The sequence below is a fragment of the Saccopteryx bilineata genome, chromosome 2 (assembly GCF_036850765.1).
Source record: "Saccopteryx bilineata isolate mSacBil1 chromosome 2, mSacBil1_pri_phased_curated, whole genome shotgun sequence".
In the NCBI taxonomy this organism is placed as follows: domain Eukaryota; kingdom Metazoa; phylum Chordata; class Mammalia; order Chiroptera; family Emballonuridae; genus Saccopteryx; species Saccopteryx bilineata.
In genome coordinates, this window is record NC_089491.1 from 326680346 (window position 1) to 326702982 (window position 22637).

A 22637-nucleotide genomic window follows, 5' to 3' on the forward strand; every position below is an offset into this window, starting at 1 on the left:
AAGGAAACTTTTTTGAAAAGCTTGCCCAGGCAATGCTGAGGAATTTACTCCTTAATTTGTCTTACAACCAAAAATTGAGAACCACTGATATAAAACACATCAAGAGCAGGGGTAAAGGGCCAAATAGTAAATGTCTTAGGTTTTACAGGCCACATGGTCTCTGTTCCAACTACCCAACTCTGCCACTGTGATTGATACCATAGTAGCCATACACAATACTGTATATAAATAAATGACTGTCGCTGTGTTCTAATGAAATTTCATGAACAACAGAGGCAACACAGGCCTTGGAATGCCAACTCCTGATACAGACTGATTCAAAATTTTAAAAAATCATGTTTCATCATTATTATTTGTATTCACTGTTTTATTATTGTTCATTGGGTGAGAAACTTTCCTCCAAGAATTAGGGATATGTCTCTAGTCTGCTGCTGAACATTCTGGTGGGTGGAAAATTAATGTCTTCCTTTATCCCTACCCTCCACATGCATACACACCTCTAACCACTACTTTCAGCAAAAAGACATGTAGGGGACTTTCTGCCATGACACCAAGTTCTAGTTATGCCAGGTAAGAATTGGTCAGCTGACTTAAAAAGGATTAGCAAGGTTTTTGTTTGTGTTTAGTTTTAATTCAGAAGGCTAAAGAATACTATGGTAACTATAGAAAAGAATTCAGAAAGAAGAGGAAAAAAAAACCTTTGAAGATTCTAAGATGTCACTCTACTTGGAAGCTAACAAATAGCTTGCTAAGTTTTCATGGATGGTGGCACAGTACAGAGACAAAATCTTTATCTCTAATAGCAATAGCAATAGCCAGAGTACATTCGTGCCAGCTCCCCGAGTCCCAGGGCAATATGAAGAACACGAGATGACCCCAGCATACACAGTGGGTTGCATTATTGGAGCAGAACCCAAGTATTTTATAATGGGCAGGAAGAATACTTGTCTTTTACACTGGGGGGAAATGTTATCTTCATTCTACTGGATGGTAAATAAACCTGCCATTTTCTGTGGATAGACACATTTCCTTCATCTTTAAGGCTGTTTTCTATGCAAAAACCCTAGAAAAGATAGCCCAGACTAAAGCAGCTGGTGACTCTGCTCACATGACATGCAGAAAAGTACAAGAGACACATGGAAAACTATCTCCCAACAGCAAGAACTTGACTTTTCAAAGCTTTTAGTCTGAGTTTGGGGTAAAAGTGAGTTGGCACTTATCCTATTGAGTAGCTATTTGAACAAAAAGAAATTAGTATTTAAATAACTGCCTCCTTGTTTTTTCTTCTCTAGATTACACACACAAAAAATTAGTTAAATAAAGAAAAGCAAGAATCAGTTAACTTGTGTTTTACATTGGAGGAAGGAAAGGATTAAATAATACATAACTCTTAGATTTCTAAAGATAGTAATCAGTAATTATATTCCAATAAGTCATTATTCTTTTTACTTTTTATTAATTTTTTCTCTTTGTTCTTCAGAACTAAAAAGTCATGTAAAACTAGTCATAGACACATTTTATTAACTACCTTTTATTCCGGTATACAATGTAATGCAAAGTAACAGCAAAAAATTATTAAAGTTTCATATTTTAACCAAAAGTTGAATTTAAATATTTATCATTGAATACGACTTGACATTAGTTTAATAAGGTCACTTCTCTGGCCATCTTATCTATTTAATACATACAAATATGCCTGTGTATACATATATATGCGTGTACACATACACGCTCTTGTGGAAAACCAAAATAGACGTCACAAAGACAATTCAGCAACGTTCAAATATTTTTCAAAGAGTTCCACTCAGCTAGTGTATCAGAGTCTATTCACACTTATGCTTACATATAATTCTAACAAGCATCTTTATGTGACACAGTATAGAATAACGGTTAACATCATGAACTGCAGAGCCTAAATTTTGAATTTTAAATCCCTACTCTGTTACTTATAAGCTATGTGACTTTGGGCAAGTTACTCAATCTTCAATGCTTCATTTTTTTCATCTGAAAACATACGTTCACAAAAATTAGGGGATCAGGGAACATGCAGATACACCAGTACTTTCAGCCTTTTGTATATAGTAATTTTCACCAATGAAATAAAAGTTGGTTTTGTGCCTCATTTGCATAATCAAACAACTTTCTTTGATATGTCATATGCTTTTCTGATGTTCTTATTTAATAAAAAAATCAAAAGCTTATTTTTTATTACTTCATATTCATTTTGAAACATCCCCTAATTTTTGTGAGCAGTATATAATAATAGTGCCTACCTGTTTGAGATTTTGGAAGAAGTAAATGAATAAACACATTGAAACATTTAGAATGGAGTTTGGTACATGGTAAGAGTTCAGTAAGTGTTAATTACAGAAGATTAGAAAATTCAAATGAAAATAGATAGAAAATCTATGAAAAACAGGTATTAATGAACAAATATGAGGTTCAACAGTTAAAACATAGGAAATTACCCAAACCAAGCACTGTGCCACCATCTGAGCACTGACACAACAGCCCTTGCCCAAGGTGACTGTTACTGTTTTTCAGGATAGTGAAGAAATGATCCAAAATGATTATCTGCCAATAAAATATTAGATCACTAGCTCTCTCATTAAGCAGAGAAGTAGTTCATATAGTTTGGAAAGAGTCATATTAAAAATAATTCAAATGGCCTGACCAGGAGGTGGTGCAGTGGACAGAGCGTTGAACTGGGACGTGGAGGACCCAGGTTTAAAACCCTGAGGTTGCCAGCTTGAGCAGGGGCTCATCTGGTTTGAGCAAAGCTTACCAGCTTGAGCCCAACGTGAGCTCAAGGGGTCACTCAGTCTGCTGTAGCCCCCCCCCCCATCAAGGCACATATAAGAAAGCAATCAATGAACAACTAAGGTGCTACAAGGAAGAATAGATGTTTCTCATCACTCTCCCTTTCTGTCCGTCTGTCACAATCTGTCCCTCTCTCTGTCTCTCTCTGTCTCTGTCACATACACACACACACACACACACATACACACACACACACACACACACAAATAGTTCAAATGAAAAGGTTAACTTCAGACCTTTGGAAAATACACATTTCACCAGCCTGTTGATCTCTTTCTGGATTGTGCTGATTTTATCAATGTTTCTTGGAAAATAACACTGATTTTTAACTTTAAAAGAACTTGCCATAGATCAGTGGATATACAGCACAAGCCCAATATATGGATGTCCAGGGTTCAATTTCAGTCGGGTCAGGGCACACAGGAGAAGCAATCATCTGCTTCTCTCCTCCACCCCCTTCTCTTCCTCTTCTCTTCCTGCATCAGTGGCTCCATTGGTTTGAGCATGGCCCCAGGTGCTGAGGATTGCTCAACTGGTCCGAGCATGTCAGCCTCAGGCACTAAAAATAGCTTGGTACTTGAACATAAGACCTAGATGGGGTTGCCAGGTGGATCTTGATTGGGGCACATGTGGGAGTCTGCCCCACTGTCTCCTCTCCTCTCACCTTAAAAAAAGACAAAACAAAACAAAACAAAAACCTAGAAAATGCAATAAAGTATTAAGACTACCAAAGATGTTGTGAATGGGTTTGGATCCTATGAACAAAGCTTTTCAGGTACCCCAGAAGAGTAGACATGGGATTGTATCACAAGACTCACAGTCAGGACCTGGTCTCCTTCCAGATCACTAGGCCCTGAAGATTATGTCCACACCAAGGCAAGCAAGAATTGTCTATTCAAAGCAAAGATCCTAGTTCAAATTCTCCTTCACTAAGTTTACAAAATACATACATAACCCCTCAAAATAAGACAAAATTTAGGTACTTAAGTTTGTCATCAGAATTCATCAATTATAATTTATGTTTCTCTATTAAGAACCCCTCAGAAAAAGGCGCTATTTACAGATTACTTAAAAGATAAAATCAATTGACATTCTTTGTGCATTTTAAATTATGTCCAAGTATCAAATCAGATCACCAAAATCTGCTACATAGGGATATATTAGCCTGTGCCCTTGCAAATTACTCTCCACTAAGGTGTACTGAAGAACAACATAAAAAATTGTTCAATAAAATTAGTAAAAAATCATATTGAAGATATTTTCCTAGGTAACTTAGAGTAGTAAAAAAAAAAACACCTTACTTGAAAAAAATACTTTATAATTTTGCTCCCTTTGAAAATGTGGACAATTTGATTCTAACATAAAATCATGTAAATGACTGTGTCCCCTTTTCATTTGGGCTTTCAGAAAGCTCAGAGACAAATAAGAAACTCTACAACCTCATTAGTCCTCATGAGAAGTTCTTAACCCCAACTTTTCAATGTTATTTATATTTTATTATTAATTCACTGTATCTTTCTTGTTGTGTACATTAAATTGGTTTTTTTTTAATAAAAAGAGATAGGTTGTAAATATACAAATAAAAGCACAAATCTTTACAGACACAATTTAATATTTGATGATTTAGAAGGCATTGTAGAAACTTGCAGCATAATGCTCAAGATTAGTGATTCACTTACACAATCACTTAATGTTAAGAACTAACTTTCCAACAGAATATTCCTTTTCTTGACAAGAAAGTATTTTATCAGATTTCTTTGCATAAAATAACTGTCCTCCTCAGCCATTCTCTAAATCCTTCATAGAAACAGCTGCACGTTTATGGTGCTTTCTGCATTATCCCCGTTGAAGTCATTCAGTCTGAACACTAGTTGTGAACTTATTTTAAGCCAATCAAATAATCATGCATGATGTTTACACTTTTCGATGCAAACATGGACATTTTCATTGAAAAGCAAAACACTAAGTCTATAGAAAAAAACATAGATATGTCTCTATATAGTCTATTCATAGATATTTAGTTGCAATAAATGAACATTCCTGTTAAGTGAGTGAAAAAAGGAAATAAAAACATTAAGAGTTCAAATTTGCATTCCATTTCACAAAGGGTGTTTTGTTCAGACTAGGAAAGAACTAAATTGCACTTATTGGTTTTTCTCAAAATAAAATACTCCTGAGTTGATGTACCTTGAATATGTTTTCTTGCTAAATAAAGCCATGCCACCCCTACATTAATAACCTCAGCTGATTCAAAGCTACAAATAAGACACATTGGCTAACCCACTTGACTTGCTGCAACATTAAAATTCTGATCAACTATCAGCTGTAAATAACAACATCACCTTTTTATCAGATAAAAAATTACTAATCCTTCCATTTCCTGGAATCCATTTGAAGGCGTGTCAGAATGCTTCATTTCACTTGAGGAAATTATACACTGGAAATTCTTCTCTCATCTATCTCCAAAATGAGTTTCTAAAATTAGCAAAGCACCCGTGGCTTTCACCGCCCCGTCAGAGAATGAGACTGATCTTATGTGCTTATGAAATTAAGAAGTATAAATAAAATCTAAATGTCGGTATGGTATTTTTATAATTGATTTTTGATAATAAATATGACTGTCAAGTTTGAAATGACTGTGTTCATTATCAGGTACAAATATATCATCTTCTGCTCTATATTTTCTAAAATTAAAAAAAAAAAAAGAATGATAGCAGTTCATGAGCTTTAAACAGGTTGGACCACAAGTTCTCTCCACTGAGAATCGTGAGCTCCGCAGGGAAATAAATGCATCCTTCAAGAAAATATTACACAGCAAGTAATAAAATTCACTGCAGGGCTTTCTATTCTCTGAAGAGCAAGGTTAACCAAACCCATGCACAGGAAATGCAGTAGAAAATGTCTTATTTCTTAATAATAATAATCCCTCACATCTCATTTAACTTTCACAGTATATCGCCATGAGATTGGCAGAACCATCAAACTGAAAAGACTATACTGACTAAATATTTCTCATTTTTATGAAAAAAAAAATATGTGGTTATAAAGAGACTAGAGTCAGAAAACCCAGAGGTGCTCTCCTCCCTGGAGAGGGGCCAGTTCCAGCAGCAGTGGGTCCCCACCTGACTGAGCAGAACCCTTTCACAAACTGCTCCTTCAAGCGCTGCCTTTCATTGGGCCCTTTTGTCCACCGAAATGCTCCTTTGTAAGAAGCGGGAAGGTGTTAAAACAAGCAACGCGGGAAACCGCATGAAGTCCCCAAGACCTTGACCTACTAATCTTCCTTCAACCAGCACAAATATATGAAACCAGAAAACTCATACTTTCTGGTCCTTACAGACAAAACTAGGAGCAATCTGGTTAGTGAAAACTCTAATCATAGGTTGCGAATTTTTCTATTTACTTCAATAAATATGTTAATAAAGGACTGTTATTGTTATCAGCCACCACCACACACTGAAGATTTCTATTTATTATGCCAAGTAGTTTACTAAGGGATTCTCATTAAGCAGCTCGATTTATCTTCATAAGACGATGAGGTAGGGGTTATTATGATTTCATTTAATAGATAAGGAAAGTGAGGTTTAAAAGTGGAAAAAAAAAACTATAAACACCCAGTTTGCTCCTCAGCATGTATTCCACATCTCAAAATTTTAGTGTCTAAAAGTGTGGGCTTTGGAGTCAGTCCATAGAGCTGAGCTCCATCACGGTCTAGCTTTACAACTAGCTAAGTCACTTACTTATTCTCATTGGACTTCATTTTTCTCATCTGTAAAATGGAGATAATCATACTTTAGCCTTGTGTTAGGGCTTAAAGGAGACAACATGTAAAATATTTGCTCATAGATCTATCTAAATATGTATCCTATTTGAAAAATGCAATGTGTACTTTTCTATTTGATTTAACTCTCAGCTATTACTGGTAGTATATGGCATAATACAAGCAGGCACTGTTTGAAGGGTTTTAAATAGGTTAATTACCTAACTCTCCAAATATTCCAATGAGGTAAGTACTCCAGTAATCCTCATTTTATAGGTTGGACTTCACCAAAAGAGGTGAGGAAAATGAAGCACAGAAAAGTTAAAAACTTGCCCAAGGGTACACCATTAGTAAGGAGAAGATCAAATATTTAACCCAAGCAGTCCAGCCTCAGAGCCTAGTCCTAACTACTCAACAATGCTTCCTCACTTAGGAAAACTCATTCCTAAAAACTTCATCCTTTGACTTCCAGGACACTGCTTTCCATTTATTCTCTGCTTATAGCTGGTGACTCCTCCTCTGCCCTTAAGTGTTGCTACCATTCTCAAATTTCTATCCTTGGCTGCAAACATCACATCATCTCTTTGTGAGGTCTTCTTTTCACCCGTGTATTTATTGCCTCGGACAATGCTTGTAACATGTTAGTCCACCAACTCACCCTAGTCTGTTCCCCATCTCTTCATAATGATGTGACTACTAACCAGAGACCACATTTCCCAGCCTCCCTTGCAGCTAAGCACAGCCATGTGAGCCCTCTCCAGTGGCCTGTGAGCAGAGGTGATGAGTGCAGAGCTTAATGCATGGGATGTGCTCCTTCCCACTTCCTCCTTTCCCCACAAAATGGAACTGGAGAAGAACAGCAACTTTGGAAGGTGGGTATTAAAAAAGAGTGAAGCTGTCTCACCATCCAGGGCCCCTGAAAGAACTCATGCAGCAGAGCTAGCTGAGAGACTGGACCAGCTGACCAGCCTGTGAGAGAGAAACAGACTCTTACCTTTTTCAAGCTATTGTAGTTTGATTTAGCTCTTGCCTGAATTTATACACACAAAATGCATATCTCTGGCTAAGTTCTGTCCCCTAAGCATCTTATTTCCCACTAAGAACCATATGGAGTACCTGAAAGGATCTTACACCCAGAATTTCCAAAGGGGAATAGTCAAAGCCAGCCTCTCCCCTCCAAAAATGGCTTCTTCAGCCGTGAGGGTGCAAGTCCAAGTTGCGTCCTTGCAGCTTCCCTGTCACTCACTCCCCACAGGCAGTTTATCACCTGGTCCTGTTCATCCTCCCTCTTTCTTATCCTTCATTTCATCCCCCCTCCGTCCTGAATGGCACAACAGACTCCCAGCCCTTACGATCACTCAACTACTGACCCGCAAGCTTTCTCCAGATGTCCCTGCCTCAAACAAGACCCCATCCTCACCTCAACTCATTCTCTGCAATACTCATAAAATGGTTTTTAAGCACTGGTCTAAAATTGTTACCTTGTGAGGTACGATTTCAGGTCAAAATATTTTAATGGCTTTTATATCAATAAATTCTAAAGGCAAAATGTGCCAGTCTCTTCCAATAAAGCACAAGGGGACACGCTGTCTGAGTAGTGAATAGGTAACAGGAAACCCACAACTGAACTGCGTTGAGAGAAAGGATGAAGAAAAAAGAATGTATTTGCATACCTGGAGCAAAACTGGCAGGACAGTTCAAGGCCTGATTAGATCAAGCAAAGCCTGGTGATAAAAGGATTCTCCCCCCATGGAGCCCACACAGACCCTGCAGGGCTGGGGTGATAAAACAGACCTCTCCCACATCAGGTCCAGCCATCCCTGCCAGCAGCCGCTGTGGAGATAATGAATTCAGCAGAGAGGCAGGAGGGAGTGTCTTTGACTTCACAGAAAAGAACCCTGAGAACGGAACTTCTTGGGAATATTCCATCTAAATAACCACTGAGCCTGAAAGCTGCCTATCGTGTATTATCTGGGCAGGAGATTCTAAGAGTTTATCTGAGAAGGGAGCTTCCTTATGAATAAATCAGAATCCCACCATGACTCTGGCCTAAGCCTTCCTTTCACAATAATACCTGTTTTGTAAACACATTCGCCTTTTTCACTTTGCAGCTTTGCAGCTACATGCAGACTCCTGCGGAAAATGGCCCGTGCTGTCGGGTCAGCCAGGGCTCTTCCCGATCCAGAGCGTGTCCTGACCAGCCCTGTCTGCACTGCTGTCCTCACACCCCCTAATCCCACTGTCTGCCTGGCTTCAGGCTCTAACTCTACACCATTTCCAGCCCCTCGCCACCCAAATATCTCTGCACCTGGCTAACGCCTGCTTATCTATTAAGATTGGAAGCCCAGTGAATTTCTACCCCCTGTATGTGCTTTCCCAGCATATCTCACACATAAACACAATGGCAAGTAAGTACTGTGCGCCCTAGGTCAAAGCTCTCTTTGTGCTCCAATTCAAGATCCTGTCATTCCTACCTCTTACTCTAACCACTGGCCTGAGAATCATTTCTATGCCGACTTGACTGACTCTAGGTGAGTGCAATGGCCGTACCTGGCCAGGAGCCTAAGCTGCTCCCTCTGACTTCCTACCCTGGACTTCTCGTTCAACACTGACCCGCGTTTGTTCCCACTTGTGGCCATTTACTTGGTTCTAAAAAGAATCCCTCTAATAACTTAAGAGCAGGATTACCTGGGAGAAAAATGATCGATCCTGTAACTATGTGAGCTTGCAAGAGAGAGACACTCCCACTCTGTCAGGTTAAGGAGCTAGTTAGAAATGAGCCGGGACAGGCAAAGGTGGGGAAGGGAGAAATGTTTGCCCCTGTGCATTCCTGCATGTCCGCAGGGTCTAGATAAATCTTTAAGCCGGAACAGGCCTCACCACACCCAGACTCGTCTCCAGTTCCCTGATACAGTCTCCGCCACACAGCAGCACAGAGAAGACAGATACACCAGAGGGAGAAGCTGGAAAAACGGGAACAGTAAAGTCCAGGAAGTAAAAGCTCATAAATCCCTAAGCTTTGTAACTGATCAGAGTAACTCATTCTCACAAGTGCCCACCTGCTCAGTCCCTCCTAGGTGTGTCCCTGCATGGTCAATTAACCCTTGCTTTGCTTGCTACAACTTTGTCTCTTGACTGTATTCTTTCCTTCAAGAAGACAAGAATCGAGGTCTCATTGCTTTGCCGGTAACAATCCCCCCCACACACACACACACCATCTCCTTTTGCATCCGCAACCCTCTGTCAAGTCTCTACCTCTGGCTCAGAAGTGCTGAGAAAATATTTATGCGTTTAAGATGTTGCATGTGAAAATTAAGAGATAAAAGTGGTTTCTATTAGTCAAAACAGATTCAGAGTTTGACTCACTCTTCTAACTGGTTAAAAATGTTAGTAAGAGAAGAGTATTAACAAAAAGTGTCAAGGGCTTAGATACTGCCCAGAAAGAAAAAGAAAAGAAAAGGAAAAGACATAGATTATAAAATAGAAACTACTTGTCAAGAACAGCTGAGTAAAAAGAAGATGGGAGGGGGGAAGAAGACAGGACCTCCAGTCGGGGCCAGGGCTGAGAGCATGAATCATGACTCTTAGCTCACAGAGCAGGTAACACTTAACTGAGAGAATAAAAGCCTCAACCAACCCACCCCCGGTGGTTCACCATGAGCTGCCCCTGCCTTTTAAAGTGAGAGAGCACCCCTACATATCCATTTATCAACTGTGAGAACTGGGAATCCATGCTACTTGTCCTGTCTGGGTTCTTTGTCCCACAGGCCAGAGAGAAAGACCACACCTCTTCACATCCACATGCCCTTCCCTTCTCTGGCTCCCCATTTGTCAATGTTTCCTGTTGTTCACAGAAGAAACAAACAACCATCTAAAGAGGCAGAAATGGTTAGGTTCAAATGATTTGTCACAAAAGAAATTATTAAAAGTATTTGATATTCAAACCTAACACCTCATGAAACGTACAAAGACGGAGAGTCTATATCAGTGGTAATCAACCTGGTCCTTACCGCCCACTAGTGGGCGTTCCAGCTTTCACGGTGGGCGGTAGCGGAGCAACCAAAGTATATATAAAAAGATAGATTTAACGATATAGTAAGTTGTTTTATAAAGATTTATTCTGCCAAACTTAGCAAAAATTCAACATAAAGTACTTGGTAATTATTATTATATGCTTTAACTTGCTGTAACTCTGCTTTATAAATTTTATAAAGTAAAGTTACTTCCCTACTTTATAAATCATCATTACTGTGGAACCGGTGGGCAGTTAGAAAATTTTACTACTAACAGAGATACAAAAGTGGGCGGTAGGTATAAAAAGGTTGACTACCCCTGGTCTAAAGGAAAGTGTCTCAAAGGCATATGGCATGTGAAGAACATCTCTCTGTCCAGCCCAGTCCTTATGCAAACTTCTGTGAGGACTATTTTCCTCAAAGCTGTCACTATCTCTCACAGTGGTCCTTCTCCTAATTACAGAACACAAGTAACATGTCTCTGGGGCTACTTCTTACTTGACTCTCTGTCCCTATTTGTTTAACACTTTGAGTCAGTCCATTTGAAGTAGGGCCTGTGTGAGCCTGTTGACTTCCATTTACTTGTTTTCTGAGGTGGCACACCAGGGAAGAAAATGCCACCTCTGCCCCTTAGAAGAGATGTCCATGCTGCACTTACTATCTGAGACAGCAGACACTGCCACTGTCCTCTACATCTGTGGTGCTTCACAGTTTTAGGACACTAAGGGAAGTTAACAAAAGCTACAGATCCTAGTCACTGAAACATATGCATAAAAATATCACAATTTCAGTGCATCGCTTTCCCCTTGAGAACCACCCAAAGAGAGCATGGGTCCATGGACAAGAGGTTGGGATTCCTTGCTCTACAGAGACTTTTCCTCTACCAGCCTTTAACAAATTTACTTATTTATTGAATTTATTGGGGTACAGGTTTCGAGTGTCCAACCAAATAAAACACCTGCACACTGCATCATGCACCCATCACCCAGGCAAAGTCTCTTTCTGCCCTCATTTCTGCCCCCCTTGCCCACCTCCACTCCCCCCCCCCCGCGCCCTTTCCCTCCGTCTATCACCACACGGTTGTCTGTGTCTATGGGTTACACATATATATGGTTCTTTGCTCTACCAGACTTTTTCATTCTTCTTTCTCTCTTTTCTCCTTCTCCATACCCAGGACAGACACAGAAATCTAGTAACTCAGATGAGGGAACTCTCAGCAAGTGAGAGAGGGAAGACAGGTATCCTAGCCCTGCATTTCACCAACTTAACCTCCGAGTCTGATGTTTTGCAGACGCCAAGTCTCACACCTGGTATTTGGAAAGTGTGGCTGCACAAACAATCCCAAGAACAAGGTAGTAAGCAGTCAGTACTCCTGGCCCCAGCCATCCCAGGGTAGGCTTTTGTGCTTGCAGTTCCTTAGGCAAAAAAAAAAAGACTCTTCAACAAATCTTGGCATGGCTGGGCCTTTCTCATCAACTGGCTGCAGTTCAAATGTCACCTCAGAGAGCCTGATCCCACCTGTCCCATCTGAAGTGGCTCCATCACCAATAAAGCAATTCTCCAGCATATGACCCTGTTTGGAGTCTTCAAAGACCTTTCCACCACCTGAAATTATTTTGTATTGCTGGGTTTTTTTTCTTGTTAATTGTTTATATCCCTAACTAGAATATAAGTGAGTTATATAAGAAGAGAGATTTCTTTATGCGACATTCTCTACTGCATCCTCAGTGCTTACAACACCACCTGGAACCCAGTAGGTACTCACAAAACATTTTGAATGAATGAATGTGATGGAACCAAATTGACAGTCAGAGTTATTTTCAACTTTGATTTTTTAATCTTTTTTTTTTTTTTTTTTTTTTTTTTTTTTTTTTTTTACAGAGGCAGAGATAGACAGGGACAGACAGACAGGAATGGAGAGAGATGAGAAGCATCAATCATCAGTTTCTCGTTGCGCGTTGCGACTTCTTAGTTGTTCATTAATTGCTTTCTCACATGTGCCTTGACCATGGGCCTTCAGCAGACCGAGTAACCCCCTGCTGGAGCCAGCGACCTTGGGTCCAAGCTGGTGAGCTCTTTGCTCAAGCCAGATGAGTCTGCGCTCAAGCTGGCGACCTCGGGGTCTCGAACCTGGGTCCTTCCGCATCCCAGTCCGACGCTCTATTCACTGCGCCACCACCTGGTCAGGCTCAACTTTGATTTTTTAAAATGCATACTTTTTATGGATGTGTATAGCTTAACGTGGATATCTGAGGAGCCGTATGTTAGACCCAACAATAACCCTGATGGGAATGTTTGTAAAATGTGCAATTGTTGTGATATTTCTGCTCTGTCATTTTTCACCGGTTTCAAATATGTCATAAAATATTATTGGGTCATGGACCAAGCAGGTCACCAGATGGTTGAGAATGATTTATTTCTCTGATTTCAGAGCACTGAAGAAAAATTGCAGGAAGAAAGCCAGATCTTACCTCTGAGCTTCCAGATTATGAAAGATAAAAGGGACCTTAAATTACATCTAGTCCAAATTTACTCTTAATTTAAAAACCCATTCTGCTCAACAATTACATGGCTATCTGCCTTTGACTTTAATATTTTTAGAGATGAGACACTCACACTCATTATTTTGCAAGAGAACTTCTATCATAATTGAACGGATTTTGACGAGCAAGGGTCTTCCTTCTATTGAGTAAAAATTTCCTTCCTGTGACGCTGACCATTGGAGCAACAGTGGGTAAGTGCAGTTCCTGTTCTGAATGATGAACTTGGATATATTTGAAGACATCTGAAATATCTCCCCTTAGTACTTGCAACTTCAGAATAAACATCCTCAATATCTCCAGCTATCCTTCCCTTGATCCTCACTCTAGACCTCTCAGCTTCCAGGGGAATGATCTATGAACATGTTGCAAATTAGGAAACATATGTTCTCTAGGGCAAATGAAATTAAGTCTTATTTTTAACGATGGATTTAACTGTACTTGTGCCATAAAGTTACTAAGTGATCTACTTTTGTAAGTCAATTATGCATATAACTATGCATTATCACATTACAAATATCATCATCTATTATTAATTGTAAAATACAAAAGCAGATTACACTGATACAATGAGCCTCCTCCTCTGTTGAAATTCTATCTAAAGAAATACCTTGTAACTGATAATGTCATTGAAAGTCTTTTGATGAAAATAAAAACAAAAACTTTTAACATAATCTGGGCCATCAGACTTGCCTATGCACAACAGTGTGGCCTCTTTCCTTCCTAAAGTTCATGGAGCAAGCAATTATAGACATCCTGGAAGTAAAGCATCCCATTATAAATATTACTAGTGCAAACGATTAAGATAAGTTAGTAGAAACAGAACTATAAATTTACAAGAAAATTTTACTAAATATTTAAGTGCATCCATTTCAACCAAATGAAGCAACACTGAAGTGAAGATTTTGTGGGAATATCTGGAAAACCGGTTCATGTTTTTCCGTTCTCATGATTAATATTGATTGTAATCACATTATCAGTATGGATCACTAAAGAAAGTAGAAATTATTGCATATGCGGTTGTTGTCCAAGAACTTTCCATACCAGCTTGCCACTCCTAAAAACTAAGAACTGAATTAAGTTTACACTAGTAAAGTTAATAGGTTTCAATTTGCATGTTTATACTTGTATCTATACTGTAATCATCTGGGATTTTTTAAAACTTACTGGTGAGTTACAATGTGTTTGAATATCCACAACTGTGCCTGAATTTAATATTATCTTAGAAACATTAAGCACTGTCTCTGCGTTGTGGCATGAACAGGACTGTAACTGCTGCACTTGTTAGCTGGTCACCCCTACTTAATCACCGGGGAACCCACAGACACTGGCCCAGTCATCCTTTGTTTGATATATAATACCTTGTATTTCCTTTTTTTATTCAAAGCCAAAATGCTACTAAACATAATGTGTTTAAAATGGTAACATCCAAACACAATGCTTCTCAGTATCTGAAGCATGACAAAGTATTTTGATTACCTTTTAAAATAAACGACCTGAAATACTCAGCTGTTTCAACACTTCTTGTTATAAAGTTGAACTGTGTCCCCTCCAAATGCGTATGCTGAGGTCCTCATCCCCACTAACTCAGAGTCTGATCTTATTTAGAAATAAAGTTGTTGCAGATGAGGTCATGCCGGAGAAGAGTAAGTGACCAGTGTCCTTATAAAAAGGGAAATTTGGAGACAGACACAAACAAGAAGACCATGTGAAGATGAAGGCAGTGATCGGGGTGATGCTTCTACAAGCCAAGGAACACCAGCGATGGCCAGTCAACCACTGAGCTGAGGGAGAGGCAGGAAACAGGTGCCTCCTCACACCTCTCAGGAGGAACGACCTTGTTGATACCTTTTCTCAAATTTACAATCTTCAGAACTGGGAGACTATAGGTATTTTTTGTTTAAGCCACTTCTTTGTGCCATTTCATTATGGAAGTCCTAGGAAACCAACCCAATTCTCTGAAAACACACTTGGCACCCTTCCTGGTATGTGCCTTCTGAGACCAGAGCACCTGACTTTGGGTACCTTTACATGTGGCGGACGCTTGTCCTCCAGGATGACATTTTTAACAGCCAGAAGTGACTCATATCTAAGACATAAATGTAACAGATCATTCGTGTAAGTAATGCAGCACCTTCTTCAAATTAGTTAATTCACACACTAAATTAATAAAGTGGATTCCTGTGCATCTCCCCAACTGACTTTGGCAGACAGCCTAAAAGATGTTTTGAATGATATTAGTATTCCTAGGAAAAGGTCACCATCTTGAAATATATAAAAAGGCATGTTTTATAAATACTGATTTGTTTTTCACAGTCTCATTCTTTATAGCCATACTGCACGTGCGTGCGTGCGTGCATGCGTGCATGTGTGTGTGTGTATCATGAATCTGCTAAGCCAGATGTTTTCCATAGGGCTTTGTAGCACCCAGTCCTCCACTAGAGACGCATCTGGGAAGTGACTCCAGCACCTTAGCCCGAGCAGCCTCCCTTCCACTCTGAGCTTCTCTTCCACATCAAGCCTGCAGTACAACCTTCCATGATGATGAGATATCCTACACCTTTCTTGTAAGATACAGGAGCAGCTAATCCCCAGACACAATTGAGCATTTGAAATGTGGCTAGTGCAACTAAGAAAATGACACTTTTGTTTCATTTTAAGGTAAATAATCAGATGTAGCTATTTTCTGGGGTTTGTGATGTAGACCATGATAATCCAGCTCTAAATTTTAATTAAAAAATAAAATTTTGTTCCAAAAAAAAAAAAATCTGAAAATCACCACTAAAAATGAAGAGATAGGAACACATCTGCTAACAAAAAAATAATTGATGATTCTGATCAGCTCTTCAAGAAAACACAAATAATGCATGTTTCTTGAGCATGGGACAAGTAATCTTAACTCCAGAGACAGTCAACTTCATAAAAACAGCTCACGAACACTCACATTGCTGGTTATTCTCCAGCAGGGGGAACTGAAGAGCAGAGGCCAGTATTATCTCTGGCAGTGGGATTTTCCCTGCATGTCCTAATCCACATAGAGGCCCCACACCACAATCTGCGCAGGACTCCACAATGTGTTTTCCTGACCATGGGAGTCAGCTACACACTCTGAATGTGTCTTTTTTCACAGGGCCCCGGGAGGAAGCAGAACAACTGGATTCTTAAACAACACATTTTAAAATCCAATTAATTCTAAAACCTAGTCTTTCCTGACTTCCTTGGATAATGTGTGATAAGTGTTCAGATTTTTATATTGACTTTTAGCTTTGTCTCATTACTCTATATAGCTGAGAAAAGTTTAAGGGTCTTTCTCTTTGGATAGAGGAGAAAACTGTCATTGGCATGCTGTTCATCGTTCACGTGTCAAAGGACACATTTTCCCACAAAAAGTTAAACACACACGGCCTTACCTCTTTTTTTTTTTTTTTTTTTTTCCTGTATTTCTCCAAAGCTAGAAACGGGGAGAGACAGTCAGACAGACTCCCGCATGCGCCCAACCGGGATCCACCCGGCACGCCCACCAGGGGGCGATGCTCTGCCCCTCCGGGGCGTCTCTCTGCCATGACCAGAGCCACTCTAGCGCCTGGGGCAGAGGCCAAGGAGCCATCCCCAACGCCCGGGCCATCTCTGCTCCAATGGAGCCTCGGCTGCGGGAGGGGAAGAGAGAGACACAGAGGAAGGAGAGGGGGAGGGGTGGAGAAGCAGATGGGCACCTCTCCTGTGTGCCCTGGCCGGGAATCAAACCCAGGGCCTCTGCACGCCAGGCCGACGCTCCACCACCGAGCCAACCGGCCAGGGTAGCCTTACCTCTTGATAAAGGTCACTGAGATCGTGCCGGTCAGCCTGTTTGGAGCATCCCGGGAATTCCCGAACGCAGCAGGAGTCTGGGGGCCAGTCCATCTCTGTCATTTCCAACCAGTCGGTGAAATACATCACTCCGCAGCACTTGAACTGCAAAAGAACGACTGGTCAGGCTCAGAAACTACAAAAATATTTTCTTAATTTATAGGAGATTAAACATGAGATTTCTTAAATTTTTCTAGCCAGCGCTCGCCTTATTTCTGTCATCACCTAATGATATGTGTACATTTTATGTTGATGACAGAAATGTAGTGAAGGAGTCCAGGATGGAACAATTCTGAAGAATGCCCATAACACAGGGAAACAGATCAGGCAGGACTGACTTGCTCCCCACTTGAAGAGACTGTGCAAGCGGTCATACAGCGACAGAGTTCATTACACAACTAACAAAACAAATAGCTCAGATCTTAAATTTATCATCAACCCTCTAGGCACTAAAGAACAGTTGATCAATCTAGATGTGTATGTGTAGCTCCCAGTTTAACTGCTTAATAAATTAGAATATTATATTACAAATTTCTATAATCTCAATAGAAAGATTTTTGACCAAAGCTCCCATCAGAAAGAATACCAGACTTGGATTAATTAACCAGAAAAATTTCCTAAACTTTTTGAGATGTAAACATAAATAGGGCCAATAAATTTTTATCCAACCAAATAAGATTCGTGAAATAAATTACCATATCCTATCACCTTAATCTCAGAAGATATAATGGTCCTTTAGCTTGCATAAAGTTCTATTTTAAGAAAAACTATTTTGTTTTCTATTCTTTTTGTCTCATTTCACCAAGGAATGGTAAAAAGTTTCTTTGACCAAGGTTTAGATACATTGCTTAAGGATGTATGTAGATAAAAGTGCAGATTAATTAACTATGGTGATTTTCTGCCCTTGGGTACAGTGAGTTTACTCTACATACAGTGACAAACGAAGACTGTGGGCAGTCCCTGAGAAGACTCTGCCAAGAGTGACGGCCTCTGCCATTTGTGTAACCCAACAAAGCAATCTATCCCAGAATTAACACTGAATTTTAAAACACCACAATCCACCGTTTCAAAATTCAACTAAAATCCACTCTGAAGAATTCTGACCTTCCCACATAAAATGAAACAAGGAAAACACTAAAAATAATTTTATATTTCTCAATTGCCTAAGTATCTAATTTTAAGAAAGCAAAAATCACCTTAAGAGTATTACAAATGATGAATTACCAAATACTATGAGTAATGCTAAACTCTTCCAAGAAACTTGAAAAATATTTTTAGTAATTTCCTTTTATAAACTTGTTCTAAAAGCCACAAATATAGCTTAGGCGTCACAAATTAAGTCAAACATTATTTGACATCTCATATTTCATGTCCTTGAGATTCCACAAAAATCATAAATAGTGAAAATATTTTACTTTCTAAACATCATACACGACTACATTTCAAAGTCAGTTTTCAAAATCCTTGCACTCAGAGAAAATGCACCTCGCTCACTTCCTAATGACCTGTGTTTTCCTGGGTTGATGACAGAAGAATAGTTCTTGGAACATTCTAACCCCATCCACAATAGAACAGCCCATTCGTCTGGCCCCATCAGGAAACAAGAAGCTCCACAGAAATGACTCTTTCCAAATAACTTAAGCATGTCATGTTCAGTGCCAAGCATTTTTTTTTCAGTTTAATAAGTAATCATGAGATACTTTTTTTTTCCTTTTGCATAGCTGTATTTCTTCGTTAACAAAAGATACTGAACATTTTGAAACTTTTCCTGATAACTACCTTAAAGCAAACCTATTCTTGTGCCACACATGACTGTGGTCTACATCTCCTTGTAGGCTTCCTGTCTTCTTTAAGTTCACATGGTGAGATAGGACCACTCCCGCTAACATGGTAACATATTCAAGAAAATACCATCACCATTTTATATATAAAGAAATGGAAGGGGCCTAGGCCAGTTGGTTCAGTGGTAGAGCGTCAGCCCAGAGTGTGGATGTCCAGGGTTCAATTACTAGTCAGGGCACACAGCAGAAGCAACCATCTGTTTCTCCATCCCTCCCCCTCCCCCTTTTCTCTCTCTCTCTTCACCTCCCACAGCCATGGCTCAGTTGGTTTGAGCACATCAGCCCCAGGTGCTGAGGATGGCTCCGTGGAGCCTCCACCTCAGGTGCTAAAAATAGCTCAGTTGCAAGCATGGCTGCAGATGAGCAGAGCATCAGCCCCAGAGGGGGGTTGCTTGTGAATCCCGGTCAGGGTGCATGTAGGAGTCTGTCTATCTCCCCTCCTCTCACTTGGAAAAGAACAAGAAAAAAAATCAAAAGAAAAGGAGGCTCTGATGGGTCAAGTAACTTGCCAAGACCACAGACCACTTGACGGCAGAGTCTCTGTACTCCAAAGATTCTTCTCTAACCATTGTGTGAAAAAAAATAAACACATTTTTAAGAGGCATGTTTCTTTTAAGGTATTAAACAAACATCACTAGGGCAAAAGTGCGAGTTCACTAAGTTGAGGGACAGGCACAGAACATCACTGAATGAGAAGTCAGGACCAGTGGGCCTGGCGAGGTCGCTCTCAGCACTACCATTTATTTTGTAAGAGAAGCAGCATGGGCTGACCTGTTTGCCACCCTAAGTTCTTGTTGAAGTTATCATCCCAAAAGTGTGACTAGGTTTGAAGACAGTTTTTACAGAGGTAATTAAATTAAGGTCGCTGGGGTGGGCCCTACTCCCATATGACTGATGTCCTTATCAGCGGACAGGATTTAAACACAAACACATACAGAGGGAAGTCGACAGGGAGACCCAAGGAGAAGACAACCATCTATTAGCCCAGGAGAGTGGCATCCGAAGAAACCGATCCTGTACCACTGATCTCAGACTCTGAGCTTCCAGAACTGTGAGACGACACACTTCTGATAAGCCCTCAGTCTGGGGTCCTTTGTTATAGCCACAGCCCTGGAAAACTTGTCCAAGGAGGTCTTACAAACTCTTTCAGCATATCCAGAGGTCTTTCCCACCTCCTCAGGGGTGAAATAGGCCTGTGATATGGAGGAGTAAATCCAGCATGCAACAAATCTAAAAATATGGGTGCTATCCTTTGTAATGCTTGTACAGGCTCTATCTAGGTGGAGCTCCTCTTCCTACCATTATTTAAAAAAAAAAAAAGACACACAGAAAAAAAACCCACAAAACTTTTTTTATTCTGGATTATCATGGTCTACATCACAAACCCCAGAAAATAAAGAACCCCAGCATCTTCTACCTAAGGCAGAAGCTAAACACAACAACTTCCCGTAAATTCCTTTATGCTTTACTTATTTTCCTTGCGTGTTGTTTCTAGTACAAATGAACAGTAAACAAACAAAGTCAGGAAGCACTGAAGTAAACAGGAAATCTGTGTTACAATGATGATTTTCACCATCTCAACAACTGGAACACGAAGGGCCAGATCTGGAGATTATCTTGGACTTGAACCTCTGCCCATACCCAAGCCAGAGCAACTGCACAGAGAGCTAGTTATCTATCCTGGAAGACACTGGCTCTCAAATGTTTTGTGGCCCAGCTCTAAATAAAATTCAAGGAAACGGATATTGTTGGTCATCTGGAAATGTCACTCCAACCACAAGGAAACTGCTTGGGAGAGAAGCCTGGTTAGAAGCAAGATCAATGATTAACTTCAAGTTACCGGATTTTAGACTTTAAATATAGTCTTCATTTAAAAAGATAATACATAGGTATACAGTGCTATATAGAAGTTACCTAAGAGAAGCTACAAGTACCTTTACTTTGTAATGTTAATAACTGGATGTTAAATCAAATCAAAATTATTTAATCTCAAGAACTCAAGGAAGTATTTTATCATCCCCATTTTACAGGTGAGACTGAGGCTTAAGGAAGTTAAATAAATTATAGAAGTTCATGCAACAGGAAGCAGCAGAGCCAGAAATTTTTGACGAGAAAGCTCATGCCTGTTATGACATACTGGCTCCTAATTCTCAAATGAGAACGATCATCTAAAAATGTTAAATGCTTAAAATGCAAATAGCTCTAAAAGTTATGAAAAAAATATCTATTCAAATAGAATTTGGGTATTTATTAACTCTCATTAAAAGGAAACTTCATAGTAGCTTAGAAAAAAGGCTTTTTAAAAAAGCCTAATCTATATGTAAAGCACACACATGAAATGTAGCAAAAATGGTACACAAGGGAAGAATGCGGACCTGAGGCCCCTTAAAGTATTTCTCAGTAAAGAATTACTCCAGTGGTAACTGAACCCCAGGCTTCACTTTTCAGCACAGAGAACATGGCCAAAGCCAAAGCTCCCAACATTTGTTTTGGACATGTACCATTTATTCCATGCTCTTTACCTCAGAAATTGTAGCATTTACCTCTCTCTGAAAAAAATTCCAAGCGTGAGTAAGCCACCGGTATCTAGGTAAGCCATAATTTGTCATTCTGCCTTTCAAAGTGACCATGTCTGACCACTGTACTGGAACCTGAAGATAAAAAACAAAATATCAACAACAGTAACACACAAAGACACAGACACACACACACGCTCAGATGCACATACATTCACATATTCACAAACTCAATCACTCATCCCATTTACAGATATATACTTAGAAGGTATTGTAACTGACAAATACTTTAAATTTGTTTGTGGCCTAAGTTAACTCAGAGTTACTAAATACTTATTGAATAATCTCTACATGTAGATTTTTGTACTAAATGATGAAGTATGTCCTATTAAGCAAAGTAATGCAAAATCATTCAATGCCAATATCAAGCTCGAGGACATCACCAGATAAGTAAACTATGTATTCTACATATACACCTGCAGATCTCCTAGTAGCAAACGACCCCTGCAGAGAAATGTTCTTTGATTTCATTTCAGAAAGTGGTTGTTTTTGAAGTTACTTCAGATTATGGTACTAAAATAAAGGGAGAAGAATTAAGAAAGAAAAAAAAAGAGCTCAACTCAAGCCTCACACTGGAATAAGTTTATAAACGTTTTTTTCTAGAAGCACGTTAGAGATTCTAGAAAGATTAGTTCCCAAATTACAGTACTGCTGTGTTTCTATTCTCAAGTCACCTAGCACCACGTCCCCTAACAGAACGCTTAATCATGACAGAGCTTCGGGTACAGAACACAGCAGCTGGGCAGACATCCAGACAGTACAACACTGCCCATCTTACTGACAGCAGCACGAGGGAACACGAGGCACACAAACCCTAGCCGCGCGACAAGCGCAGTATTCCAGTGACTCCCGGGAGACGAGAGCTATGGAGAAATACAGACCAGCCTTAGACAATCAAGCAACACTAACTCAAGAATTGGATTATTTAGAAATCTTTTTTTTTTTTAAATAGTAATTGATGGAGCAGTTTAAAGATTCCTGACCACAGAAATTCTTCCATTTTCCCCTTTCTTAGTTTTATTTTTTATTACTTGGAAATGCACAATACCACAAAAAAAAAAAAAAAATCACCCCAGTGCTTGGGCACACAACTTTGCCCCCTACATAAGGGGCTGACTCAGTGTCCATGTGGTTTCAACAAAGCCCAGGGAACTAACCGAAGTTCAAACTACTCACTATGAATTATTATTATCTCCTCTTTTTGAGCGTAAAATACAGGAAAGTGACATAAACTTTCTAGA

At 39.7% G+C, this 22637-nt stretch overlaps 1 protein-coding gene across 4 annotated transcripts in view; it reads right to left on the reverse strand.

The window, feature by feature from the left end:
- TSPAN12 (tetraspanin 12) overlaps nucleotides 1-22637 on the reverse strand; it is an 82905-nt gene that overhangs the window by 1751 nt on the left and 58517 nt on the right. For 3 of the 4 annotated variants that reach the window (XM_066262179.1, XM_066262177.1, XM_066262178.1), the window contains 2 exons: nucleotides 21364-21471; nucleotides 16941-17084 (listed from right to left, as the gene is read on the reverse strand). In XM_066262179.1, the coding sequence (XP_066118276.1) occupies nucleotides 16941-17084; nucleotides 21364-21471 (252 nt within the window). The remainder of the gene's footprint in view (nucleotides 1-16940; nucleotides 17085-21363; nucleotides 21472-22637) is intronic. The other variant, XM_066262180.1, reaches the window with a different exon arrangement.